The sequence below is a fragment of the Mustela nivalis genome (assembly GCF_964662115.1).
Source record: "Mustela nivalis genome assembly, chromosome: 6".
Lineage (NCBI taxonomy): Eukaryota > Metazoa > Chordata > Mammalia > Carnivora > Mustelidae > Mustela > Mustela nivalis.
Genome location: NC_139025.1, coordinates 1949075 through 1977068, shown reverse-complemented (window position 1 = coordinate 1977068; position 27994 = coordinate 1949075). Strand labels below are relative to the sequence as shown.

The 27994-nt window shown below is 64.6% G+C and overlaps 1 protein-coding gene across 6 annotated transcripts; it reads right to left on the bottom strand.

The window, feature by feature from the left end:
- Positions 1-45: 45 nt before the first annotated feature.
- On the bottom strand, positions 46-23575 carry GPR132 (G protein-coupled receptor 132). Of its 6 annotated transcripts, none has more exons than XR_014313439.1 (3): positions 23158-23564; positions 18621-18729; positions 46-1127 (listed from the first exon to the last, which is right to left on the bottom strand). XR_014313439.1 is itself a non-coding variant. In XM_082737361.1 (3 exons), the coding sequence occupies exon 3, from the start codon at positions 13574-13576 to the stop codon at positions 12950-12952; it is 627 nt and encodes a 208-aa protein (XP_082593487.1). In that variant the 5' UTR covers positions 13577-14069; positions 18621-18729; positions 23158-23556; the 3' UTR covers positions 11713-12949. The 6 variants fall into 6 exon arrangements, 2 of the variants coding, with proteins under 2 accessions (XP_082593487.1, XP_082593488.1); XR_014313440.1 differs by lacking the exon at positions 23158-23564 and adding an exon at positions 20378-22088; XR_014313441.1 differs by lacking the exons at positions 46-1127; positions 23158-23564 and adding exons at positions 1997-7013; positions 20378-22088.
- Positions 23576-27994: the final 4419 nt, after the last annotated feature.

Here is a 27994-nt window from a genome sequence, read left to right as displayed (position 1 = left end):
GCAGGGGACAGGTAGGGGTGGAGGTGGGGAACGTGGCAGGGGACAGGTAGGGGTGGAGAGGGGGAACGTGGCAGGGCCCCTTGGCTCCTGCAGTGCTGGGCGTGGGCGCCCGCGGTCTGTGACTCGCACAAATGTCAATGTTGGCCGATGGTCGTCCCTAGCCCCAGGCCACACAGAATTCCGTAGTGCACAGAGGGTCACGTGACATCAAGATGAGCACACGGTGGGAGCTGGACACGGTACTGGGGGGCTCAGAGCGGAGGGGAGAACAGGCCCTTTCCTAGAGGAGAGAAGGACTTTGCGGGTCGGGCTGCGCAGGACGGGGGCTCCTGCCGTCCTGCGCTCGGAGTCAGAAATACTGTGTGGGTCAGCCTTCCGGGCCGCCAGTGTCCTTTACCCAAAATGTCCAGAAAATGAAAAATGAAGGGCGCCCGGTGGATCGGGATCAAGCCTCGGGTCAGGCTCCCTGCTTGGCGGGCAGCCTGCTTCTCCCTCTCCCTCTGCCTGCTGCTCTGCCTACTTGTGCTCTCTCTGTCTCCCTGTTAAATAAATAAATCTGAAATAAATAAAAGTAAGATCCTAAAAAAAAAAATTCTCCCACTGCCCCTGCTTGTGTTCCCTCTCTCGCTGTCTCTTTCTCTGTCAAGTAAATAAATAATCTCTTTTAAAAAAGAAGAAGAAAGAAAAATTAACAGACATACCAGGGCATGGAACCTAAAGTAAGGGAAAAAACAAGGCACCCCCCCCAAAAAAAAACAACATACAGAAAATGGGCTCACAAGTGATCCTGATATCGGAGTTCTTGGACTCTAAAAACAGCAATCATTTTATTCATGAAATAAATGACAAGGAGAGTGGGAATGTATTAAAACGACTCGGGGGAAATAGCAGCGACCCTACACAAAGATCTCTGGGTAGCAGAAGGAACTCTTCTCAACAAAGGGGACGGCGTAACCCGTGACGACAACACCCAGAAAGGACGGCGGAAGGGGGGATCCCAGGCTGTGGGCTCTCACAGCCACCCTTGAAGCTTCCAGACAGTATCAGCGACTCCAAGTCCCACGATATGCAGAAAAGAAGGGAAAGCACAGCCAAGGCAGGGCTGCTCCGGGACACAGAAGGTCGACCTTCCAAACCAAACAAATGTTAACAAAATGAAGGTAGAGCTGGAAATCTCAACAGGTGGAAAGAACCCCTCGACGACACTCAACCCCGTTCACGACAAAAGTACTCGGCAAACCGAATGCGCGAGTGTAGGTTAGGAACGGCCCACGACACCCCCCTGCTCCAACGCCCACTGCAAGTTTGGGGCCACCACGACCACCCTCGGTTCAATAATTCACTACAAAGACTCCCTAAACTTGCCAAAACTCACACTCGCAGTCATGGTTTATTACTGCCAAAGTCCTGCAGGGGCAGGGTCCAGGCAACCCCCCGTGCCCCCTGCCCAGGGCTTCCACACCAAATGGCCCAAGCTCCTTCCAACCCCCCTGACAGCAGTCACCACGGGCAGGCAGGACATCGCAGGGGGCTGGGGATCCCTGTCAGGGCCCAGGGGCAATGACCAGACCACCTTGGGCAAGGTTCAAAGGGACTCCCCTTGCCTGAATGAAGCCTATTTACAACCCATCTACATGTGACCCTGTGGTGCTGTAGCGAAATCATGAGCTGCCTCCCGTGACCAGGAATTAGGGCAGGTTTCTGCCCGCATTGAGCGGAGGTCTGGGGGGCAAGCAGGCAGAAGAATTAGAAGGTACGAGGCCCTGAAAGGAATTGGGATCATTATTCCCAGAAGATGAGTGTTGGGGTATAGAAAATCCAAAGAATCTCGTCCTAGCCAGCATGGTTGGTCACCCACAGATGGGTTGTCACATAGCAATGGGAGGGGGACACCCTTCCACCCATAGCAAATCTGCACATAAAGAGGTCAAATGAGTGAAAAATTAGGCATGACCATCAGATAATCCTATTTCCATATACAAGTAACAAGTCAATATAGAATTTTTAAAAATGGTTTAATGATACCGTTTGCAAAGCACCAAGAACATCAGCACCAGCTGTATGTAGCTAGACGCACGCGGCTGTCCGGGAAGAGCGGGAAACACGGAGGGGAGCGGTCCGGGACGAAGCTGGGGAAACAGCAGGCCCCCCGCTGGAAGACCCCCACTGCAAGGACAGCGGTTCGCTCCAGCCTAGCTGTAGAGTCCGTGCGATCCCTGCCGAAACCCTAACTTGTCTTCCTGGGGACTGACAAGTCCGCTCTAAAATCTGCAGGGAAAGGCCCGGGGCCGGGGGCGAGTGGACACTGTCCTGAAGGGCATCCCGGCCCTTGAGCTGGGACAGCCACTCTGGAGAACCGCAGGGCAGGAGTGCACATGGCCCAGCGGCCAGGGCCGTGCCCAGCAGAGGCACGGACACGTGTTCACAAAAACGCTGGCGTAGGAATGTTGATAGAAAGGACCCTTGGGGCACCCAGGGAGCTCAATGGGTGAAGCGTCTGCCTTCTGCTCTGGTCATAATCCCGGAGTCCTGGGATCGAGCCCCACATCAGTGGGGAGCCTGCTTCTCCCTCTCCTGCTCCCCCTGCTTATGCTCTCTCTCCCTCTCTCTGTCAAATAAATTTTGAAAATCTTAAAAAAAAAAAAAAAAAAGGCTTCCTCCATTATAGCCTCCAACGGACAAGCGGAGAGCAGCCCCGCGCCCCCGCTGGAGAGCGAGCCGGCCGGATGCGCACGCCCGGCACCGGCTGAGGGCAGGCCATGGCCACACACGGAGGAAGAGGCCCGTCCCACAGGTGCGAAGGTCTGAGCGGGGGGCGCCGACCTGTGCAAGGGGCACGGTGGGGTGGAGGGTGGCCCAGCGAGATTTCTGGGACCCCATGATTGTGCATACTTGATCTCAGGGCAGGGGTTTCCCGCTGGGAGCATTCTCTCTCTCGAAGGCGGCGTCCACAGAAGGCTGGCCCTCAGGCCCTCAGTCTCCGGCCATGCACAGACGCAGACCCTCGGAATTACGTGTCTATGACCCGGTCCAAGAGTCCAGTCTTTCCTATAATAAGACCATACTGTGGCTGTCCGGCCTCCTAGCAGAGCCCTTTCCTAGGGGAGCACGTGCCCAGCCCCCTCGAGGCAGGAGGAGGCAGCCACTGTCCCACGTACCCCGCCGGGCTGACACGGGGGCTCTCCTGGGACTACGCCTTGGAGGTCCATCTGTCTGCCCCGGTCTCATGGGTAGAGGGGAGGTCGTGGGGTGGCGACAGGCACAGGCACAGAGGAGACTCCGAGGCCGTGGGCCAGGTGACCCTGTCCCAGAGATGCTCCAGGCCTGCCCGCTGGCAGGGACCCTCGCCAGACCCCAGCCCTGAGGCCCTGCCACTTTTCCCGGCATCTCCTGCCCATTCCTGGAGGGGATGCCCTGGGCAGGGGACATGTTTGCTGCCAAAGAAAATAGGTCAGAGGGTCTATCACCAATCGGCCTATGACCTCACCCGTCCGGAGTCCTCCCCGAGTCCTTCAGATGTGGCCAGAGTCGGAACTGTGCTCTGACGAGTGACCTCCTCACTGTTGTGAGCGTCACTGTGTGCCCCGTTTGGGGGAGCTCTCCCCACGACACACCCTTCGTAGCTAGAATCCCGGAAGGTTCCCCATTGGACTCTGTGTTGTCTACAAAAACCCCAGCATGGCGCAGAGAGGAGCTGTATCTGGAAGAGCTCCTGCCGCTGCGTCGGGAAGGGCCGCGGCGACGGAAACCTGCCGCACTCCCAGGAAGGGAGGGTGGGCCAGGTCTGGGGGGCAGGGAGTCTGGCCTCCTCCCGGCACCCCCGGCCCCTGCGGGCCTCTGCACAGCTCCACTGCCTGGGGCTCTATCCAGGGACCCTGTTGTCCTCTCCTGTGCAAACCGCCCCGTAGTTCCCCAGCTTCTGTGTCCTGCCCAGGTGAACAGCCCAGACCCTCTCGGTGCCCCAAGAAACGCTCTCCCAGGGCCAGGCGTTGGCCTTTGGCGCCGCCAGTCCCAGCCAAGCAGGGGGCCCCACCCGCCGTGTGGGTCCAGGCCTCAGGGGCAGGCAGAAGGGCATGGGACCCATGGCAGCCCATCCCCCCAGCACATCCTTGGGGAGCCCATGGTCCCTGAACACACAGATGCCACCAGACCTGGGTGGGCAGCCGAGGGATCGCCCTCGGGGTCCCCTCAGACCTCCCTCCCCACACTTCTGGGACTTGCTTCCCCGCACGACCTCCCCGGGGGAGTCCTGTAGGTGGGTGCCCCGGAGGGCTGGGAGGAGTTATATTGAAGGGGCCTGGGCTTCCTTACGCGGGCAGCCACTAGCGATTTCCACGGTCACCGTCACCATCCGCATCGGCCGCTGGGTGGCCCCATGTCCAGAGTCCCCGGACGCCTGGGGCCGCCTGCCTGCCCTTCCTCCAGCCCCTCTCGCTGGTTCCTCCTCCTCTCCCTGCAGATGTTGGGGTGCTCCGGGGCCCGGGCCTCCAGCCACGTCTGTGCACACCCACTTCCTGGGCTGCCTCACAGTCCCCCAGGGAAGCGCCGTCTACCCCACAGCAAAGAGCAGACGGTGCCCAGTGGTCCCGTTTCCCATCACGTTCACCCACCACCGGGGCAGACGGGGCTCTACCAGGGGTCCCCAGGACTCCCTGCACCAACCCAGAACCGGGGACCGTGACTATGGCACCTTGCCGGTCTGTGGCTGTGTTGTTCTGTGGCAGGGTGACCCACACACCCAGATGTCTGCAAGGGCCTGACCCGGTCACATGAGCCCCTGAAAGAGCCCCGTGGCAGAAGGGGAGGCCACAGAGGCCCAAGCAAGACAAGGACTGGGGCACCCGCCTCTGCTGCTTCTGAGGAGGGAGGGGCCGCGGGAGACGGTGTGTGGGCACCCCGCACCGCAGAGGGCAGCCCCCGGCAGGCCAGCAGCCGCAGGAAGTGGGGCACTCCACCGGGCGACCCACAACAGCAGGAATGGAGCCCGGCACCCGCTTCAGCGTGCAGGACCCCAGCTCCAGCCGAGGATGCTCGGGCCGCATGCTCGGGCCTGATCCGTGTCGCACGTCTGACCTGCGGACGGTCCCCCAGAGCCACCCCTCCTGTCTCGCTTCCCTCCACGCCTCACGGACGCCGGCAAAGTCACACGTCTGAAACAGAGATGTCACGTCTCCATCGCCAGTCCGGTCAGCCACCTGCGCTCGGCCAAAGACCTGGAGGTCCTCCCAACACCCCTCTTCTGCTCACATCCACCTCCCATCTGCCAGCCTCCGAGCAGAGCAAGAACCAGCGCGCTCACGCCAGCCCACCGGCCGCCGCCTCGCTCGGACCTGCGCCGGGACTGTCCTTCCGCGGCAGAGCTCCCACATGCCGGCCGGACTGTCGGCCTCGCGGGCCAGCGGCTCCGGTGGGTGCATGACGCAGGCTACTAGCTGGAGGTCCTGGAGAGTAAGGGGCAGTGCTGGGCTGTGAGGCCGGGGAGTGTGGCTGCAGGCCGCCGGGACAGGCTCCTCCGTGGGGACAGGCACTGCGGCAGGGACTGGGGTGCAGAGCTCGGCGGGCTCGGAAGGCCGGCTGCTGAGTAACGATGCATGTTCAGCCGCAGGCCACCCCCACCACCGTGGTGCCCGGCCCATGAGCCAGGTCCACGAGGAAGACGGACCCGCAGCCGCACGCGGGGTATGTCATTCTCCACGACAATGAAACAGCGCACACCTGCACGGCGGACGGCTCTCTGGGCTCCCGCGTTCTGCCGTCTCCTGAGCAGAGGCCTTGGCGGCTCTTCCCAGGGTCGCTGTGAGATCACCGGGAAGGACAGGAGCATCGACTCTCCCTCAAGGAGGAGGACAGACCTGCTGTCCGGGATCCTGCTGGTGCCTCGGCCCGGGACCGGGATGAGCAGGCTTGCCCCAGCGCCCTGGAAGCCTGGTGGTGTCCGGACACAGGCTCCCCCCCTGTGCGCACCACACCCGCCCGGGCCGAGGGATGCGGCCTGAAACGGACCCGCTGCCCCGCCAGTGACCCTCTCCCGTGTCCCAGGTCTTCGGCCGGCATCCGGAGCATCGGCCAGCATGACACGGAGCGCCCCTACCACTTGCAAACAGGTGAAACCTCAGCCCTTCCGGCTTCACACTCAGCTCCGCTCCCTCCTTCCCCTTCCGTCCTCGGAAACCAGCCTCCAGCCCCAGAGCCAGCAGGTAAATCCCGAGTGCCAGAGGCAGGGGAAGGGGCTTGAGGACAGGCTGACGCAGGTCAGGCCGGGGCCGGACCGGGCTGCAGCTGGACGTCACAGAGCACACAGAGTCTCACGCACGCAGACGTGGAGAGATGCGGACGCGCGCGTGTGTTTGTGGAGCCGCACACACCGTCCAGGCTGGAACCGGCCGCCGGGCCCCAGAGCGCATCCCCGGCCCAGCTCTTGCTCTCGCCCTCTCCGCGGAGCAAAGGCTGAGCCGAGTCAGCTCAGCACCTGGTCCCAGAAGGTCAGGACGCGTCCACACAAAGCGCGATGTGTCAGGAGGACTCAGGAACCCGCCGGAAGTTACGGAGGGTAGTGCCTCGAGCAAAGCAGCGGTCCAGCGTCCACGCCGACACACATTCAGACGGAAGACACCAGCCTCCTCGAGCAGCTCGCGCACTCTCCCCACAAACTGCTTATGAACTACTGAGCACCGTGGGCTCAGCAGCTCCCTCCATGCTGGGGGTGCTGGCAGGTGCCGTCCTACCCCAGCGACAGGCCACCACAGGAGCCGTGCGGGGCTCCACGGGCAGTGGGTGATGGGGAGCACGGGGACTCCCTCCCCGGCGGCCTGCAGACGGGCGGCAGCACAGGAGACAGAGCAAGCCCAGGCAGGGGTGCTCCGCAGAGACCCCCGGGGACGTCACCGAGACAGCGCGCGGGTTCCATCGGCGGCGATCGGTTTCCTGACCGTTAAAGCCGCACACAGTTACGCAGGAGACAGTCCCGTGGCTCTGGAAACATTCTCGGGTGATCAGGGCAACGGGCGTCGTGTCTGAAATAAATAATTATACTGAAGAAAACACGACACTCAGGGAATCTTCAGAAAGAGAGAGAACCCAGAGTGTTTTTGTACGAAGTGTACCACTTTTCTATCAATTGGAAATTATTTTGAAATAAAAAGTTGGATAAAAGCAAAACAGTTCCACATAGTTTCCACAGGGGCCTACGTAGGCAAGTAAATGTTTAGGAATAGTCTGGACGGTTGTGCAAAAGCATGTAACCTCTGACGTCGAGGAGAGCAGGATTGCAGGCCGCGGCGGGAGAGCGTCAGGGCTGCCGTCTGCAAGGAGGAACGTGGCAGCTGTGTGAGCAGAGCAGGGAGAGAGCGACACGGGACACAGCGGGGAGTGCCCGTGGGGGAGGAGGAAGGAGGAGACTGGGTGGGGGCGGCTGCCCCTCCTTGGAGCGGAGCAGGCCCGGGCACAGGAGCAGTGGCGGACTGGGGGGAGCGTCCCTAGCCCTGATGAGGCCAAGGAGTGGGATGGCAGGGCCTCGCCTCTGCGCGTTCTGCTTCGATGGCTTTGCCCACAGTCTCCGAGTGGCTGCTGCGGCTCCGGGCCTTGCACCTGGCCTCACAGCTGGTCCAGGGGAAGGGACAGCCTTTCCTCCAGGAAGCCAGCGGACTCCCCGGCCCACCTCTCACTGACCGGAATGGAATACGAGCCTTTCTGATGGCACTGGGCTGAGACCAGAGGTTCTCGTGTGTGGACTTAAGGTCCTCCTGGGAACTTGTTACAGAGGCAAATTCTCTGACTCAGAAAGTGTGGGGCTGGGTCGCATCCCTGCTTTACCAGGCCCCCTGGGTGACCTGGAAGCAGGCTGCCCTCCGAGCCCACCCCGGGGTCCACCCGCAGGGCAGAAGGGGCAGGGCTGCTCCTCCCCAGGCCCGTCAGGCATGACTGTGACAGAGGACAGTGACTTCTCCTGAGTGAGCCCTGCTGACCTCCCCTGCTGACTGCGGGGGCTGAGGCTGCTGGAAGGTGGACCCTCGGCCGCCCTGCCCGCTCTCCTCCGTGTTGTCTCAAACCGCACGGGGCTGGGTCCGGGCCTCTCCTGGTCCGGGCCGGGGTTCTCAGCCCGCCCTCCTTTGAGCCACGGTGGCCCCGGACTGCCCCTTTGGGACATCACCTCCGGAGGGGCCCTGGACGCTGTGGCGGCCACCTGCCCCCCTCCCAGCCCCTGGCAAGCCCTCCTTGGCTCTGTCCTTACAGAGGCCCCGGCTCTGGGGCATTTCACAGAGCTGGAACCCACTGGCTGTGACCTCTCGTGGCTGCTCCTGTCACTCAGCGGTGTTCTCGGTCCCTCCGCGATGCCGCCTGTGTCCCACCATGGGGAAGGCCGCCCGTGTCCAGCCTGTGTCCAGCCTCTGGCCATTGCGAGTGTCTGCGTGCTTCCAGCCACCGGCGGCCTGGGGGGCGGAACTGCTGGGCGGGGTGGCTCCTGGGGAGCTGACCGAGGAGCCGCACCCGCTGGGTTACCGCCAGCTCTGGGTGGGAGCTCGGGCCTGGCCACACCAACTCTCGGGAGCAAGGGGGCCTGTCCTGAAGGAGTTGTGCCAGACGCGTCCTGGGAGGGCTTCCTCCGCCACCGCTCGCCTGGCTGCCGCCACGCTGCCCTGCCCGGGAGCGGAGTCTCTGCCCGGTGGCCTCCACCCCCTCGCCGTACCCCTGCCCCTGCGTCTCACTGGTGGGGGGCAGGGGGGGCGATGTCACTGACCACAATACTGTGGCTGTCCCTTGTCACTACGGCTCAAGGCCACCCCCTGTTCCTCTTCTTCTCAGACCCAGCTCTGGGCCGAAGGGGGCTTTTGGCGTCAGCCCCAAGGTGGCTGGTCTCCGCCTGTCCTGTCTGTGGTCCCCAGGCCTTCCTCCTGGAGGCCCGGCTCGGCTCGGGGCCGCGTCGGCAGTGCTGCCCCCTGGTGTCTGCGCGCTGCACCTCCGGGGCCGCCCCCGGAACATGTGGCCTTTGTCAGGAATGGACCTGGCATCCTCCCCAGACCCCAAGACCAGCGTCTAACTGACTCGGGGCACACCCTCGTGTCAGGCCAGCTTGGGCCAGGGACATGCATGATCTCAGTGTCCCCAGCAGCCCGGGCAGGTACTGTAGCCCTTCCGGGAAACGGTGAAGAGACGTCTCCACGGAGCTGTCCCGCGGGCCCTGCTTCGGAGGGTGTGCGAGCAGACCTGCGTCCAGCGCTCAGGCTTCTGTTGGGACATTCCATGGCCAGTGCTCCGCACTCCCTGGCCGTCACCCAGGAGGGCCTGCATGTGGCTGCCCCAAGGCCCTTCCCTGCAGCCTCCCTTCCGAGGTCAGAAGGCTTCAGGCTGGGGGAACTGCAGCCTTTCTAGACCAACTTTGAACCACAGCACCCCAGAACGCCCAGGCCACGTCCCCCGCTGTTTGGCCTCTCCTGAGGGACGCACCCAGGGTGCCACCAGCAGGGCCAGGAGACTGGGGTGGGCTGAGGAGGGTCCAGGTGCATCTGTCAGGGCAGGAAGCAGGAGGACGTCTGGTCCGTGTGGGTGCTGAAATGTGGGGTGAGCCCGGCTGCGTTCCCGGCCAGCACCGAGCTCACCCACACATGTGGCCGCCTGTCCCCCACGGCTCCTTGAGGAGCAGGAAGGGGACGACTCAGGCAAGGCCCTGTCCCGGGAGCTGATGGCAGGACGCTCCCCATCCCGGGGAGCCCACCCCGTCTGCACACACCTGAGGAGAGAGCCCAGGAGGGTAGGGTGTAGGCGTGCGCCCCAGGTGGTGGGGGCCATGCTGCGGGGGCCTCTGGGCTCCACCTCCAGCACTGACCGCGGGACGGCGAGGGGACCTTCCTGCAGCGCCCCAGGCAGCGTTTTGTGGCAGGGACTGATGAGCGGGGGAGGAGCGAGGCTCAGAGTTGAGTGTGCGTCAGAGGGAGCAGGTGGCTGGGCCAGGAAAGGTCTCGTGCGCAGACACCTGGTCTGGCCACTAGGTGACCCAGGGCAAGCACGGCTCCCCCGAGAAGTTTCCGTGAACAACAGGAGTCGGATGGAAAGGTGAAGGGTCTGCGGTCAGTGAGTGAAGACAATGCCAGCGTTCGCATCGAGGAGGGAGCACGGCCGGCGGGCGGGCTGACGCAGGCTGGGCCCTGGTCCCTGGTCCCCAGGCTAGCCCTTGCCCACATCCTCCCCAGCTGGGATCTGGGCCCGCTGCCCTCTGCCTGCTGCCCCCAGGACTTGCCCTGGGTGCCCCCGCATCCAGCAGGTACCTGATCCACGGCATCGGGGCCCCCAGGCAGCCCCCCAGCTAAGGTGGACGCAGCCTGCCCACCGTGGACAGCGGATTGGTTGGTGTTGGAGTGCGGACACCAGAGGGGGCTGGGCCCTTAGCACAGAGCTTCTCCTTGTCCCCATTGGTCACTGTCCCTCCTCATACACATGTTCTAATTTCACGTGTCCCATGCCGTCACTGCAGATGCCCCCCCAGACCCCCCACCCTAGGGAAGGAGACCCTCCAGGACACCCCTTCTGACCCTGGACCGGGAGCCCTGCCTGCCCTGGCTGCAGCCTCCAGACCCCGCCCTGCCAGGGCCCCGCCCACAACCGGCTCCGCCCCCATATCCCCGCCCACGCGGGCCCCGCCCACGCAGCTGCCGACCTGGGACCTCTCCATCACCAGGGTGGAGGCTGCCCCAGCACCGGGCCACTGGCCACCTGAGGAGACATCCACCGGATTGTGCCAGAGCTGGGGCCACTCGTGCCAGCGAACCCCGGCCCACCTGCTGTCCTTCCCTCCCGTCTTGAAAACACTGGTCCCAGGGCAGTACCGAGGCTCCACGACCGGGCGGCTTGTGGCAGCTTCTCAGGCTGAAGCATGGAAAGACCCAGGAAGACCCCCCCCCCAGGTGGGACACTTGTGCACCTGCCAGGGGCCCTCAGACAGCCTGGTCACCCTGGTGCCCAAGGGGCAGGCTCTGAGCTCCCCGAGGAAAGAGGACAGAGAGTGGTCGCCCCGGCAGGGCACACTGGACCGGCAGCACCTGTGCGTCCAGATGGCCACTGGAGCCCACCTGTGGCCGTGAGACAGAGAGGAGATGCAGACAGGCTCCCCCAGAAGGGCCGTGTAAGGGAGGCAGAGACTGGAGGAAGGCTGGGGACGGCCAGCACCACCGAGGCTGGGACAGGTCCTCCCCAAGCCCCCCAGAGGAGCCAGCACTGCCCACACCTTGATCTTGGACTTCCAGCCCCAGAGCTGGGAGAGAACACGTCCCATTTCGAGCCCCCCGGCCTGTGCTAACTGGTTACAGCAGCCCCTGCAAAGCAGCGCACGGCACACCGTGGAAGGCTCATAGTGCCTGCCGCCAGCACGCAGCTCTCTGCCCAGCGCAGAGCACTCCAGACGGTTCCCGGAAGCCACGGCCCATCACTCGGAGAGCCCAGGGGCGCACACCCCTGCACGAGAGCCCTGGAGGAAAGCGTGTGCCCAAAGAGGTAAAGGATATCATTTCATCAGAAAGGAACTTGGGGCGCCTGGGTGGCTCAGTGGGTTAAGCCTCTGCCTTCAGTTCAGGTCATGGTCCCAGGGTCCTGGGATGGAGCCCCGCATCGGGCTCTCTGCTCAGCGGGGAGCCTGCTTCCCCCCCTCTCTCTCTGCCTGCCTCTCTGCCTGCTTGTGATCTCCGTCCAACAGATAAGTAAGAAAGGAACCTGGGACTGGCGTGCATTTTGCATCTTTATTTCCAGGCTTATTTTCTAAATGTATCTGGTCGGCGTCTCTCGCAGCAAGAAAGGACAGCGGACAGCTAGCTGCCTTACAGACACGAGAATGTAACTTGGCACCACGGCCCCATACCTGTAAGGGCAGGTGCCTGGGGGTGCCTGGGCCCTCCGTGGGGCGTGCAGCCTGCCGGGCCCCTGCTTCAGAGGGCCTGAGTGGAGGTAGTGGTCAGCCCCTGAAGCTGACTGGTGAGGTAGGTGTCATTGACCCTGTACAGGCAGGAAAGCTACGCCGCCCTGTGACCTGGCCGTGACGAGGCTGGCCGGGGAGGGGCGGGACCCGAGTCCGGGCCTCGTGGTGGGCCTGGCTCCATGCCCCACCTGCACTCCTCATCTTGCCGCAGGGCTGGAGGCCCGGGGCGTCACCTGCTCCCTCCTGATGCCCCTGTCTGAGTCCTCAGCGTCCGCTTCCCTGACAGTAAGGCCAGGGAGCCTCCATGCGGAGGATTTCTAACTCTTCTCTGAGACCCTTTGCCGGCCCTGTCATCCCCTACCGGGGTGTCCACCAGCATCTCCGACCTGGGCACCCTCCAGGAAATACATTGGCCGCCCTGCTGGGAGCTCGCCTGTGGGGTCCACAGCAGCCTGCGTCCTCTGACCAGCTCGGCACAGAGCAGCCTGGGGCCCCCGGAGCTGGGCTGCTGCCCCCACTCGCAGACCTCGGTGGTGCCCCCACGAGCAGGCACCATGTGGACGGCCCAGTTGGCCCAGGGCCATCTTGAGGCAGAACACAAAGGTCCCATGTTGTACAACCATAGTCATCCAAGTGGTGCTTGTGGAAGAGCACGGAAAAGGAGGGTATCACGGTGCCATGCCCGGGGCGTGGCACGGGCCAGCTGCTGGCAGCCCCGGGTGGCTCTGCTGTTTGCTAATAGCTGGGTGAGCCAGCGAGCTTGAGAGCTGAGGAAGAGGCCGTCCTGCCTGCCCTGCACCATCAGGTACCCGCATGCGGCCACCTTCTTTGTGGGGCCCAGTGGGACAGCCTAGGCGTGCTGGGATCCCGAGGGTTAGGGCTCATGGAGGGCATGGCTCCAGGAGTGGGAAAGCGGTGGCGTGTTTTCCAGAGGGGACTTCACAGCCAGCACCGTGGACCCTGGTCGGCAAGTTCAGTGGGTGGGGAAACCACACCCCAGGCCCCCCGGCTCCCGTGCCGGACACCCTGCCTTGCAGGACACCGGGCTCAGCGGGACTCTTCATCCAGCCTCTCCAAGGTGTCCAGCGATGAGCTCCATGTGGCCGGCCCAGACGGCAGGGGGTGGGCGGCCCCGGGGCACGTGGAGTCATTTGTGGGCAGCGTGGGTAGTGACAGCTCCTCTGAGCCCCTCGAACATGTGTGCTTGGGGACGTCGGCGTTCGCGGAGCACTTTTTCCACCCCCTGTGGATTCTGGACACTTCTTGCCGTGAGCAGTCCGTGGCCAGCACGTAGATGATGGGGTCGGCCACGCTGTTCACCGTGGACAGGCACAGGAACACCGCGGAGAGCCGGCAGAGCTTGGCTTCGAAGTCGTGCGCGACGTCCGGCTGGCCCCTGTAGTAGGAATGGGCCACGGCTTTGGTGAGGAGCACCAGGTGGTACGGAGCGAAGCAGACCAGGAAAATGGTCACGACCGCGACGGCCGAGCGTTTCACCTTCGCCTTCTGGGCGTCGCTCAGGCCCGCGCTCCGCTTGATGCTCCTGAAGATGCGCCGGTTGGTGAAGGCGATGACGGCGAGCGGGCCGGCGAAGCCCAGGCTGAAGCGCAGGTAGTAGTACGCCACGACCTCCGTGTCCATCGGCGCCTCGAAGCACGTCGGCTCCCCTCCCATTCTGAACACCGGGCTGTGGGCCAGCCCGACCAGCACAAAGACGGACGCAGACACGAGGACGGCGGTGCGCGGCTGGCGGCGGCCGCGGCTCTCCAGCGCATACACCACCGCCAGGAAGCGGTCGCAGGAGATGCAGCACAGGAACAGGATGCTCACGTACAGGTTGCAGAAGAAGATGTAGCCGGTCACCCTACAGGCCCAGACGCCCAGCGTCCAGCGGTGCTGGTTCTGGATGTAGACGGCCCAGAGCGGCAGCGTGCCGATGTACAGCAGCTCGCACAGCGCCAGGCTGAATAGGTAGACGGCCAGCACGTTGCCCTGCAGCGCCTGCAGCAGCGTGAGCCCGGCCGTCACGCAGTTGGCCGGCAACCCCACGGCAAACACGGCGCTGTACACGCTCACCAGGAACACTCTGGTGTCCTCGAAGGACGCGTTGCAGCTCAAGGCGCTGGCGTTTCCTGCGGGACAGAGACAAGTGTGAGGACGGGTGTCCCTGGGAACCCCCCCGGAGAGACGTCGTGGCACTAAGAAAGGGCAAGACTCGAACCGGCTCCGAGCCGGACACACCAGGGGCAGGCACTGCTCCGAGTGGGCTCCTTAAAAGGCCTCTCCCATCTCTGGTCTCCAACTGGACAGCATCATGAACGGATGCACGGGCTGGGGCCAGACCTGGTCCTTGCAGCGCCCCGAGGTCCCCTGCCGAGCGAGGGTTGGCACCCCGTGTTGACACTCCACCCACCCCGGCCCTGCCTGGCACAGCGCCGTGCTGACCAAAGCCGGCCTCGGCTGCCGTTAGGGAGGAAATGACGAAGCGCCCGTCGCACCCACTTTTCCTTGAGGTTCTCGCAAGGTTGGCTTTCTCTGTCGTGACCCATGGGTAAGGGTCCCGAGCCCTGGTTGTGGCTGCAGAGGAATCGGCCCCGGGTCATCATATCCTGATGCTTTTCATCTCCACGGCGGGCGGGATGACCGCCTCCCCCGAGAGCTGCCCATCCTCAACCCAGAGCCCGTGAACGGGGTCGCCTCGCCAGCTTCTGTGCAGGTCCGGCTACTCGGCCAACGGGGGTGAGGACGCAGCTCACAGAACAAGAGGGGGGCGGTCTCAGATGACCCGGGGGCCCGAGGTAGGCACGGGGTCCTTGCGTCCAGGAGACGGGTGTGGAGGGACTGGTCGGCTCCGGCAGCCACTGCGGCTTGGAAGAGGGAGGAAGGCGCCGCGAGCCCCGGGATGCAGCGGCTTCCGGAGCCCAAACAGTCAGGGGAGCGGCTTCTCCGCCGGCACTCCGATGGAGCCCGTGGCTCCCACCAGGACAATGACGATAGTGAGTTTGCACTTTGTAGCCTGTACACTAGTAGGAATTTGCAGCAGCAGCCGTAGGAAGGAGCCTCGTTTCTAATAATGCTGTGAGTGGGAAGTCCGTTCTGCTGGAGATAAACGAGCTCTCTTTGACGACTGTGCATCTGGGGTGTTTTTTCCCAGGCTTCTACCTCCACACGTCGGCATCCCCACGCTTGCGAGAAGCTCCCGCTGGATTCGGAAACCGGACGGTCTGCGCTCCGTTCCGCTGCGGTCGTGCACACCGACACGGTTTTGTACACACACACCCCCGCGCCGCTGTGTGGCCCCGTCTGCCCTTTCTGTTTCTCTTCCCCTTCCCTCTTCTGCTGGCTGAGCGGTGCTCCCACCCCTGGGAAGGACGCGGTGAAGACCTGCTCCCGGCAGCTCAGAGCGCCGCCGGGTGTGGAGCCAGTCTTTGCAGACGCCGTGGGGTTACCAGGAGGTCATGCGGGACGGCCCGAAGCCGGGGCCATTCACGCACGGGGACGCACACCGGGCAGACCCTGGGAGGGACAGGGACAGGGCGGCTGGAACCGAGCCTCTTCCGGACGAGCAGGCACACCCTCCCTCTGGGTTTGCTCAGGTCTTGAATCCTGACTCCCGCCTCTGCTGGCGGGAACGACCCTTCGGTCTGTCTGTCGTCTCGCAGGGACCACGGCGGAAAGAGACCGTGCGCCTTGGCAGCGTCTGGAGCTCGTCAGAGCCTGCAGCCTTCCGAGCGTGCGGGAGCCCTGGGCAGGGTCCCTCCAGTGCCCCGACTGGCCCGCGCGCCCCTCCAGCCTGGGCACGGCAGCTCCCAAGTTTGTAGCCTCTTGCGTGGACGCCATTGTCCACCCTGCGTGGGACAGGCCACGTGGCGGGGCTCCGCCGGCTCCGCCGGCTCCGCTCGCCCCCTCCGGCCTCAGGACCTCCTCCGCCCACAGAGAAGGAGGCAGGACACCTCTTCACCCAGCTCCTGCGGCGGGTCCCCAAGGGTCTGCTTTAGCTTCAGCACACGGACGCCTGTCCTGCAGCCTCTAAGGCCGTGAGGAGCCGTCGCCCCTTGGTCTGACCTCGGAGCCTTTGCGTCTCAGAGCACATAAATGCCACCGTTGCACACAGACCCCCCGTTTGGTCCCTCAGGGCTCTGCTCCCTGTGCCAGCCGCCCCAGGCTCCAGGTCCCGCCGTCGGCGCTCGTGGCCTCCGGCCTGTCCTCCATCTGTTCATTCTCGCTGGGAGTCACCATGCGATGCCGCGAGGAGTCCAGGGCCCAGATACGGTTGGCACTCTGCAGTCCCAGCAACCCCGACACCCCGGGGACCCGAGGGGCCCTGTCCGTGCACCATCTCGAGCACCGTCTCGAGCACAAACCCAGCCCAGCACCCACGGGGGAGACCGGCTGTCACGGAGCCCTGCCGCTAGGTGGCCTGGGCTTCAAGGTCCTTCGTAGCAGGAGCGTGTTGAAGCTGGCTGATGGGCTAAATGGGTGCCCCAGGGGAGGGCCCCAGTGTCCCGTCCAGGCCCGGTCACAGGGGCTCCTCCAGGCCCCGCTCTAGTGCTCCTTTGTCATGGAGGACCCTGGAGGAAGGTACGACCCGAGACCCTCCTGCCAATCACCACCCCATCCAACGGCAAGGAGGCCCAACCCCACGGTCGCGCTGCCAGAGCCCAAGGTCGGTCCTCCCCTACCCTCCCTCACAGGTGCCCCGGAGGGGCAGGGGACAGGGTGGGTGGATGAGTACTGTGCTGGGGAGTGACCGCGACACTAAGGGTCGGGACATGGCCATGACTCACACGCTCTCTGGGGACCCGCCACGGGGAACGAAGCTGTCACATCCCAGCCACCTCCCCCTCCTGCCCAGCCTGCCCTCCTGGTTCCCTGACCGCCTGACCTGCACCCAGAGCCTCCCTGGACCCTCTCCTCCCCGCCCTGCCCTCCTCGGGAACCCATCATGGAGATGAACATCTGTGTCCTTCGTGCCCACACATGCTTCCCAGAGTCTGGGCTCCTGGACCCCACCTTCCCCCCTGCTCCTGAGGTCGGCGGGGAGCCGTGGACAGCCGCCAGCCCAACGCCGACTCGGGCCGCTGGCTTCTGTGGCTGCGGCAGCCCCCTCCTCGGGGATGGCGCAGAAGGTGGCTGGTGCTTCTCTCGCCTGGTGGCCGCACCGTGGCCTCTCCCTGCAGACGTCCCGACAGTGAGGAAAGCAGCACATCCCAAATGCTGACCTGGCCACGGGTGTCCGGCCGGGGCTCCTGCGGGCGCGTACATGCCTCAAGGGGCCTCTGCGGCCTGGCCGGGCAGGGCCACTGAGGCAGGGTGCAGCGTTTTCCCTGCTGGGGCTTTGTCCTCAGGCCTCCCACGGTGCACCCCTGAGCGACGGGGTCGGTCAGCCTCGCGGCGGGCCCCAGCGCCCCGGCCCTCCACCCACTCGTCTCTCCGGTGCTCTCTTTCTGGTAAAACACACACGATGGAAAAGTTACCGTCTGCGTTTTCACGCAGGCAGCTCAGGGCCGTCCTGACATTCCTGTTGCCGAGCAGCTGCCCCTGCTGTCCCTGCACAGGACGCTTGTCTCTGGTGAGACCGACGCCCCGTCCCCATGAGGTGGGGGCTCCTCTCTGCCGCGCTGCCGCCTGCCCCTTGCGCTCCAGATGTGCCCTACGTGGGTGTTCTTGGGCCCGGATTCTCTCCCTCAGACCTCGTCCTCAAGGGCCTCCCACGCCCCAGCTGGCGGCAGGCAAGTCACAGCCGCGTGTGGGCTGGAGCCATCCGCGCCTGCGTCGGTCCGCAGAGGGGCACCGGCCGGTCCCCACGAGCCGTGCTTCGGGCTGGCCGGCCCGCTGCCCTGGACGTGGGCGTGGAGCGCCGCCTCGACACCCTGCTTTCACTTCTTTCGGGTAAACGCCCAGAAGTGAAATTGCCATATCACAGGGAAGTTCTATTTTCGGCTTTTTGAGGAACCGCCGAGTGGCCTTCCCCAGCGGCCGCTGGCCCTGCGCTCCCGCCAGCAGCGCTCAGGTTCCAGTTCCTCCCCAGCCTCCCCAGCGCACAGCACAACGTTTGGGTTTGTAGGAGTCACCGGGTGATGTGGGCAGGGTAGCCCTGTGGCCGACCTCCCTGGGCCCTCCCTGCCTAAGGCCCTGGACAGGTGAAGCCACCCCCACGTCCCCGCGTGCAGGTGAGGCGCTGGCGCTCGGGGGCGTGAGCGCGGTCAGGCCAGCTTGTGCCTTCTTCCCCCAAGACTGGGGCCGTGGCGGCCGGCGGGTGGACTGGCACAGGGAGAAGGCGGCGCCACGGTTCTCAGGCTGGAGAGAGAGGGCGCCCCATCTTTGCTGGGGCTCCTCTGCAGGTCCACACCGGGGACACTGACCTCGGGGGGAAAGAGCTCCCTGGTGGGGGCGGATGAAGCCCCAGGAGGTGGGGTGAGCCAGCCCTGGGGCTCCGCTCTGCCCCAGAAATGGGCATGCTAGGAGGCCCCGTGGCCCTCAGTCCTGGTCCTGGTGTTTTCCTGGCACCTCGGAAGAATAAAAACCAGACGCCTCCCGATGTCCCGATGGAGGCCCCCCCCCGTCCCCGGTTAGGAGGTAGCTTTTACTTCAGTAGACCTGTTTTTGCACGCTACGCTTTGAAGTAAGTATCCCCGTTTGAGGCAAAGCACGGAAACTCTCACAGGCTCCCTTCCGGACGTTTAAAGTCGAAGGAGACGCGACGGAAGGCTCTCACCTGGCGTGTGTGAGGGCCCCGGAGTCATGGTGGCTCCCGCAGCTCCCTAGCGCCCGTCGTGCATCTCGTCGAGCCTACTGAGAAGTTTGCTCCGAGAGTTCAAAATGATCTGGAGAAAGAGGAGGAAACGTGACTTTGGGGAAATCAGATTAAACCACAAATTAAGTCGGGACGCCTGGGGGGCTCAGTTGGTTGAGCAGCTGCCTTCGGCTCGGGTCGTGGTCCCAGCGTCCTGGGGTCGAGTCCCACATCGGGCTCCTTGCTCGGCAGGGAACCTGCTTCTCCCTCTGCCTCTGCCTGCCTCTTTGTCTGCCTGTGCTTGCTCTCCCCCCCCCTCTCTGATAAATAAATAAAATGTTTAAAAAAAAAACAAAAGCCACAAATTAAGTCATTCAGCAGATGCTTAGTGAGCAATCACTCTATGCCAAATCTTGTATTTATCCTGTAGGATACAACAGCTGGTCCTTAATATGTAAAGAACATTTACAAATCAATAAAAATAGAAAGTTTCAAAGCCAATAAGCAGATAATTCACAAAAGAAATAAAAACAACTCCAAAAATAAAAAAAAGATCAACACCACTTATAATCAAAGAAGCATGCACATAGACATCAAAACGGTCATCTTATCTTGCCTGTGAGGTTGGCAAAAATAAAGAACCTTGATTCTTAGTGTTGGTGAAAGTGAGGAAGTGGGTGCCCTTTCCTGTGTGGATGGGACCCTCAACGGGCACAAACATGTCGGGGCCCAATTTTGCAATGTGCTTCCCAAATCCTCAATGGTTTTAACTTTGATCACATAAAATCCTCTCCAGGAATTTTTCCTGGTGACATAATGAGCCCAGACACGACGTGCGTGTGACCTGGAAGTGCATCGGAGCACATCGCCCGTGGAGACAGGACTAGGACCCCCAGGCAGCGCCCGGTGTCTGCAGAGCACGGAGTGGGGGCCGGTCTTCAGGCGCCGCGGGCCCTGGTGGGCGGGGGCGGCGTCCAGGGTGCCGGCCACCGTCCCCTCAGAGTCGTCTCTAAACCAGCTCTGTCCTCGTCAGCCCGAGAGTCCGGCAGGAGGCACGCACTCTACACCGTTCCTCTGACCGGCCAGACAGCTCACGCGGAGCCCCAGGGCCACTGGCTCCTGCTCTGCGAGCCCGGGCTGGGCCCAAGGGGCTCCCGTGCTGGTTCCTCCCCGCCCCGGGCGGCCTGCTCAGGGGGCGACGCCCATGGGGAGCCGACAGCTGCGCACCAAGAGTGGATGAGCCACCGAGCCCCCCTTGTGCCGGTTTTTCTGGCAACTACCGTGGCCGGGATGAGTGTCTAAAGCCACAGAAAGCCTGGTGACTTAGCAGGGAACCTAGACAAAGGGAGACTAGCAACAGTTGTTCCCCAAGTGGTCTTAACCTTCTCAGGCTGATGGTCCCAGATAGGCCGGCAGGACCGGGCCCGGAGGGTCGCTGGGCCTTGCCTGTCCTGCCCCAGGTCTCAGATCGGCCCCCCAATCACCTGCACTGGGAAGTGGGGCGGCCCCTGGGGGCTCTCTGCCTGAGGTCTGTGGCCTGGCCCCGGAGGACCACGGGCGGGAGTCTGCCCTTCGAAGAGATGGGCCCGATGCTCCCAGCTGTCAGGCAGCAGCACCTGCGAGCACCTGCCCCACAGCAGAGACCCAGTGGCGGGCAGCCACTGCGAGGGGCCCCCCAGGGAGGTGTGGCTGGGAAGGACCCGGGGGCCTGTGAGCCCAGGAGCCGGGGACGGACATACCAAGCTCGCCCCAGGGCCGGATTTCCTACCTCAGACGGGTGAGCTGCCTGGGCCAGGGGCGCGGGGAGGTCGGCCGTGTTCTGGAAGCAGGGGGCTGCCCTGCCCCGGGGGCTGTGCTGCCCACGCACACGGGAGCAGAGACGGCTTGGTGCCTCTGGAAGCCACTTCTGCACGCGGCAGAGGAAGCGGTGGCGCAACAGAAAATGTGTGTTCTGCTCCCGCGCGAGGCCCGCGGGCAGACGGGCCCTCTCACGGGCTGCCCGAGGCCCCAGGGGCCCGCACTCTGGGGGCACACACAGGTCAGGGCCGAGTGGGGCTCCTGGAGGGTCTGCGGGACCGGCTCACGTGCCAGGTGCCAGTGTCCAGGTCTGGGGACAGCCTGGCTGGACAGAGGGGACAGGGATGGGGAGGGAGGACCCTGAAAGAGCCTTCGGGCCGGCACCAGGCCCTGGCCGACAGCTGGGTGTGGGGGTGGCCCAAGAGAGGGGTCCCAGCCCTGCCGGATGCTCTGACTTCGAGCACCGCTGACCCGCCGCCTGACTGTCTAGCTGCACGTGCCTTGCTCCCCAGAGCCTGTGCTGTTCCCCGCCCGAGGGATGCGCAGCTTCTGGCCTCCGCCCACGGGGCCCCTTCCTGGACCTGTTTCCTGTCTCCCCTGCCCACCGCCCGACTGCCCCTACCTTCTCATACTTTCCTGTGTTCCCAGCCCTCCGAGACGAGCAGGCCCCAGAGCGGCCCAGGGTTAGGCTAAGGGCCCTTGCGCCATCCTGCGGCTAGAATGCGGGGCGCCCAGGCCCAGGAGCTGACCTCCGTGCCCAGAACGGTTGGGGTGGCGGTTCTCTGTTCCCTCCCAGAGTCCCCGCCCCAAAGCAGCTTGGCTCTTCTCTGGACCAGTCCTGATGGTGAGTCGGCGGACAAGGGCTGTGGGGCGCAGCCCCTGTGCTGGGGCCAGCGGCGGGCCATCCTGGGGATCCACAGAGACGGGTCTCCGCGGCAGGGCAGGTAGAATGACAGACCCTGTGGGATGGCCCAACTCAGCGGTTGGCTGCTCCCAAGCCCGGGGCCAAGGGAGGGACAAGCCAACCACAGCTGCAGCGCCAGCCTGGGCCTGCCCCCCAGGGGTCCCTGTGCTCGGTCTGTGCTCGGTGGCAACTGCGGTAGCCACAGAGTGATGGGGTGGATGGGCCCAGGTCAGCCCGAGGCCTCCCTACCCCTGCCCCCGGTCCTTTGCCAGCCCTGGACACGCGTGCCTCGACATCCCCAGGAGCCCGTGCACCCTGCGTCCTCCTGGCCAGACCAGATCTCTCTGCCTCCAGCTGCACCAGGTGCCCCTGTGGGTCCCAGTGTGCCTCCCCCTGTGAGCCCACCTGCCCAGGGCCGGCTCACAGTGCTGCTGGCTCTGCCCACTGTCCCCGGAGAGGAGCCCTGCCTTCGAGGCCTCTGTCCCCCGCGCCACGCCCTGGATTTGCACCCCGGCCCTCAAGCCTTTCAAGACACATTCTTTACCTTGTGCTGTGCGGCTTCTCAAGCAGAGCCAGAGGCCCGGGATTCTCACCTGCTTCAGCTGCCCTGACGTTTGTGCCAGCGGCGGCCCTCCTGACCGCTGTTGAAACCCCAGGGCCGGGACCGTCTGCCCCACGTACCCCGGCGGGACGTTCTGGTTCTTCCAAGTTCCCCACGTCCTACGCCCAGTCCTTCTGTCCCTCCTTCCGTCAGGGGAGGGACGGAGCACAAGCAGCGGGAGCAGCGGAGGGGCAAGCAGGCCCCCGCCGAGCAGGGAGCCCGACGTGGGACTCGATCCCAGGACTCCGGGATCTTGACCCGAGGCAGACGCTTCACCGAGGAGCCCCAGGTCTGTGCTCGTGTTTGGGGTAAACGCTGGAGCCCCAAAGGCACACCAAGCGCGTGGGCTCCTGCTTCTCTTCTTCCCATTCGGGTAGATTTTTTCCGTAACCTCCGCGCCCAGCATGGGGCTTGATCCCGCCCCAGAGATCTCTAAAAGCACGGCTTAAAGTCTCTTCTGTGTTTCTTCTGTTGGCGATGAGGCTGACACCCGCACCCTGTCCTGCCTCCCCCGCCTGAGGTGACTCTGCGTCCACCTGGCCGGTTCCCTGAAACATCACCTCGTCACCCTCCTGAGCACAGACATGCCGGAAAGTGCAGCCCGACTCCTGCCCTTGGTGGCTGGCCCACCCTTCTCGGCAGACGCGGGAACACCCCGCCGGGCCATGCCCTGCACCGGAAGTCGTGCTGAGAGGCCTGCCAGCTGCCCAGCCCAGGACCCTGCCCTGGGACCAGGCCGGCCGTGCCCCCGGCAGGAACCTCCCTGTCCCTCCTGTCCTGCCTCTTGGCCACGTGCCCCAGGGCCAGGCAGCCCCTGGAGGCCAGGGAGCCTCGTACATCCCCCGCACCACCCACCCCGGGAACCAGCCACAACCCTGCCGCGCCAGGAAGGCTCCAGGGACAAACGGGCCCCTGAACTCTCTCTGGCCCTGTGGGCCACGGCCATGGTGAGACCGTCACGGACGGGGACCTCAGGCTGGCAGAGACCTCAGGGTGCAGACAGAAGCTGCCGACCCTGTCAGCCCCACTCCCTTCTGCCCTCCCCCGTCGCGGCACACTGGTGCTCCTGGCTTCTCTCCTGGGGAAGGACCCCAGGCTGAGACCCCAATCAAGCCCCACCTTTACGCCAACCAATCGCCTTTGCTTTTAGACCCCACCTGTCACCACACTGCCTCCCCCACCCCACTGCCCCCCAGCACGTGGAGCCCATGACTTACTCGGGGAGGCAAACCTCACACTCACGCTCTGTAGGCCCAGCTGAGAACTTTCCGGAAGTAGCAGGGTCCTACTGCTTCCTTTTCAACTCCCCCACCGTAAACCGCCGTGGGTTTGGCCGAGGTGTCACCTAGCTGATGCCTCGGAACTTTCCCGGGCAGATGCAGGAAACACCGGTGCAGACGCGCTCCTCCTCGGGGCTGTGCCCACACGCGGAACCACTCCTCCCAGCTGGGGCGGGGCGGCCGGCTCAAGGGAGCTGCCGCTGCCAAGTTCCCCAGACACGGCGGGGTGGGGCTTGGGGAGGGACCCTCGGAGAGGAGCTCCAGCTTGGGCTCTGCTCACGGTGGCCCCAAGACAACTCCTGCCCCAGCACCCCTGTTGGTCCTGCCCCGGGACAGCCCCAGCCGCGTCACGTGGTGCCTGCCCGCCCCGCTTCCCGTCCTGGCGTGGGGTCCCACCCGCGGAAAGGGGCCGGCACATTCTGTCCTTGGCTCCAGCCCTGGCCCCCTAGAGCTGATCGCAGCCGTGCCCAGGGACTCTGCAGGGCCTCTGAGGGGGGTTTCTCTGGGAGGGGCCGCATGGACTCCCCGGGACACAGCGCCCCTCACCAAGGCCCTGCCCAGTCCTGGCAGGCACGGCTGCTTGTCCGACTCCCCGGCAAAAGCATCTTGGATCCAAACACCCTACCCCATTCTCCTTAGAAAATGCCCTGGGCTGCAGGCGGCTCCCTGCCTTACCAACCACCCTCTGTCCGGTGAGCTGCTTCTGGGCTTTGGGGGGCGACAAAACCACGTCTCCCACCGCCGTCCTGGCTCTTGGACCCCCCACAGCTCCGAGGTGATCTGTGCCCGCTGCAGGGATGGTCGGCGGTGGCCCACCCCGGGCACGTACACACCCCCAGGAGGGTGCGCCCCCACTCCGCACTGTCTCCCAGACACGTTCAGGTCACTGCCCCCGCCGGCTGCGGGGTCCTGCGGCTCCGGGCGGCTCTCCCACTCAGCACCGCCCCGACCAGCGGCTTCTCACAGGTGTGGGCGGCCGCCGTGTGCCTGGAAAGCTGGGCACAGAGTGGGTATAGGTGGGAACGTGGGGCCTCCCTCGGCCTCCCAGAACCCCCCGCCCGGGTCTGGCCACTGTCCTCCCTCGGGCCCGGGACGGCTCTTCCTCGAAGGGCGGCAGCGGGCCGCGTGAAGGCTGTGGGCGGGCCCCAGACCCGCCGTCCCTTGGCAGCAGCCACCAGAGGCCCGGGGACCCGTGGGAGGCAGAGCCTCAGCAGAATCAGAGCCCACACCAGGCCAGCTGGGCCAGGGGTCTCCAGGGACACTGGGTGTCTGTGCTCGTGGCCCAGGCCCTCCTCTGGGACCTGCTCCTCTCGGGACCCCCGCTCAGGTGTGGAGCACAACCCGGACCCGTGTCCCCTCCGAGCCACGGCTGGACGGTCAAGGGTGGCCACGGATTCAAGCGGGGCCTCCAGCCCGAGGGTTTGCATTATCTCTTCTAGGGCACGAGTTCCTGGGGGGAGGACGCGGCGGAGAACCGGGGATGAGCTCCAGGGGTCTGGGCCCTACGCCTGACGGCTGACCGTGCTCCAGGCAGGCGGAAGGGGGACCCACAGCCTCCCGACGATACCCTGGGGCGGGTCACTTACTTCCTGACTTCTGCCGGGCAGGCCGAGGAGAGCTGGAGGGCTCTTCATTTACCCCGACGCCAGCGCCTCCTCTCTCCGTGTCAAACGGGTCCCACGGGTTTGAATTTCAGAGGGTGCGAACGGGTGTGCGGTGACAGCTCTCTCCTGCCACCCTGCTCCTGGCTGTCTCGGGGCGTCTGCACACCCAGACGGAGGTGTTCCTTCTCCCAGCCTGTGAAGTCTTCCTAATGAGGAGGAGGGAACGGAACGAGCCCTCCTGTAGCCGCCGCCTAGACTCAGCCGGTGTGAAGACCGCGGACGGGCTTCACCCAGACCCAGCCTCCAAGAGCTCTCCCGTCGACCAGAGGCAGACGACACGCACAGCCAGCGGGGACGTCCTCCACGGGCAGCTACGGACTTCGAGTCTCTGAGTGACCCTAAAGACTTACAGACTTTTGGGGCACTGGGGTGGCTCAGTGGGTTAAGCCTCTGCCTTCGGCTCAGGTCATGATCTCAGGGTCCTGGGATTGAGCCCCGCATCGGGCTCTCTGCTCAGCGGGGAGCCTGCTTCCTCCTCTCTCTCTGCCTGCCTCTCTGCCTACCTGTGATCTCTGTCTGTCAAATAAATAAATAAATAAAATCTTAAAAAAAAATAAAGACTTAGAGATTTTTGTTTTTGTTTTGTTCTTTGAGATTCGATTTATTCACCTGAGAGCCAAGCAAGCCCAAGCCGGGGGAGGGGCAGAGAGAGAAGCAGCCTCACTCGTGCGGACAGACCACGGCTCCCCGTCCGTGCTCGTCAGTGGGTCCCGGGCTGTCGTGTCCTGTCGGCTGCTGGGGAGGCGGAAGCACCAGGCTCCAGGCCCTCCGTGGGTCTCAGTGGACCACAGGCATCATTCTGGAAGACACGGAAGCTGTCCCAGGACCCAGGTCCCCCCACCTCTGCGTTCACCGGCGGCCCTGACTGCTCCCGCCGTCTCCCCGCTCCCTGGGGCTCTTCAGACTCGGGGGCCGGAGGAGAGGAAGGCAGGGGGCTGCCGGGGTTTCCGGGCGACCCGTGGCCCGCAGATGAGGGCAGGAGTTCCCCCAGCACCAGCACGGAAGGGGTTTTCGGGGCAGCTCCGAAGAGAGCCGCCGTGAGAGGGAAGAGGCGGGGGGGCGGAACGGGGCTTTTGAGAGGGACCACCCCGAGCGCTCAGTGATTCTGAAAGTCTCTTTCTCGGGCCCTGTTCCTCTGACCAGGCGCCTGCTGAGTGGGAACCGAGCGTCCTGACTCAGCCCAGGACGGGCCGTCCTCCTCACGACCGGCAGCCTCCCCCTCTGTGCCTCAGGGGTCGGGAAGGAAGAGAGCGGACAGTGGCAGAGCCCCTCTGCTTTGGGGAGACATCCCAGAACTCCCGCCCGGACTCCTGGTCCTGCGACCTTGGGAATGCGGGGCTGGGGCCATGCCTGGCTGTGGGGTCGCCGGCTTTGCTTTGACCTTTGCTTTGGCGCAGACTGGCCCCGGGGGGCAGGTGGGTGGGGGGCACACAGCCCGGCCCAGGGATGAAAGCGCCCCCGGATGAGGAAAGGGTCCAGAGGGGCTGGGGGAGACCCTTGAAGGGTTGATGGACGAGGAGGGGCCCCGTGGACACCACAGGAAAGCCCCTGCCGTCGGGCCTCATCCTGGAAGCAAGATGGCGGCAGAGGACTGAAGCCGTCACCGTGTGACTCCAGGCCCACCAGCATGAGCGGCAGCTGCGGCCTCTGCACCCCTGGACAGGACTCCAGCCTCCAGGGGAGGTGGTGATGCCGAACGCGGCTGGAGGAAGTGCTCACGGCAGCAGGTGCCAAGTGACACGCTGACATTTTGGGGATGCTCGTTCATGGGTATCTACTGGGGGCACCGAGGACCCCAGAGCCCAGCAGAGGGGTCACAGCCACGCCGGGTCCTGCTGGAGTGACCTGCTGCGGGCCCATCTGTTCCTCCCTTCGGTGGGTTAGGCCCGCGGGTGGCGGGGTCCACAGCCCATTTACTTTGGTGCTCCCAAGCCCAGCGTCCTCTGGGCAGACCCCGTCAGAGGGAACCGCTCTCAGAAGAGACCCAGCGGCCTGCCCCTCAGGGCCACTGCCGGGTGGGCGTTTGGGACACAACAAGGCTCCCCGCACACAGAAAGGCCCGCACCAGGGGGTCACGGAGCAGGCGGGAAACAGGACAACAAAGCTATGGAAGAAAGCTGGGGTTTTCACGGTGTGGGTGCCGTCCGGGGGCAGAGGACGGCCGGGGCAGCAGGGGGCAGCGGGCTCTGGAGGGACAGACGGCGGATGAGCACACCCGTGGGCTGCGCGTGAAGCCACAGACCCAGGAAGTTCACGGAACACTGCTGGAGGACCTCCCGGCTGCCCCGGACACAGAAGGACCTACGAATCCCCCAGAGCACCCAGGCCCCTTCTCCCCTGGCGCTGCAGACGCCCCGCGGAAGGCAGGCGGCCACGGAGACTCCGCGTGGAGCACCGCGTGGCCGGGCGGCCAGCAAGGCTCACAGAACGGGGTGGCCCAGCGCGCACCTCCTTCTCTGGCTCATTCCCCCAGGTCCCCCTGCCAAGGTCAGCAGCAGATGCGAAATGAAAACTCGGTCCTTCCCGCTGGATTCCTCCTGCGTCAAGGAGACCCCCAGCCACCCCCACCCCCACCCCCACCCCCACGCAGCACGGCCGGGCCAGGGCCCTGCCCGATGGTCCCCGACCAGGGCAATATCTCCCCCAGGGGCGCATCTGGCCTTCCTGGAGACATTCTTGGGTTTCACAGCTGGGACGGATACTCCTGACGTCTACGGGGACATCTACCCACGACCCTGCACCCCGTAAGGCACAGGCCACCCCCGCCCCGCATGCATCACCGTGCTGGGGGAGCCCTGGTGGAGAGCAGTCACGGGGGAGGGCTTGCGATCACTTTGCGCGCCTCCCTCCAAGGCGGAGGCTGCAGCTTGGAGCCCCCACGCTTGGCCTCGTGCCCTGTCCTGGGGAAAACCTGGTGCTGGGGACGGAGGCCTTCAGCGGCGGCCCACGGGGCCTGGGGGAGCCCCAGCTGCGAGGTCTTCACCCCCCGACTTCGGGACCCTGGGCCGTCCTCCTGCTGCTGCAACACAGGAAAAAGCAGAAGTGAACTGGGCCGGGGAGTACCAGGGTGGGGCCCCTCCCTCCCGCCCTCCCGCACCCCCCCAGGCCGA

Excerpts from the sequence above, each read along its gene's own strand:
- GPR132 (XM_082737361.1), bottom strand. The coding sequence starts at position 13,576 with ATGGGAGGGGAGCCGACGTGCTTCGAGGCGCCGATGGACACGGAGGTC.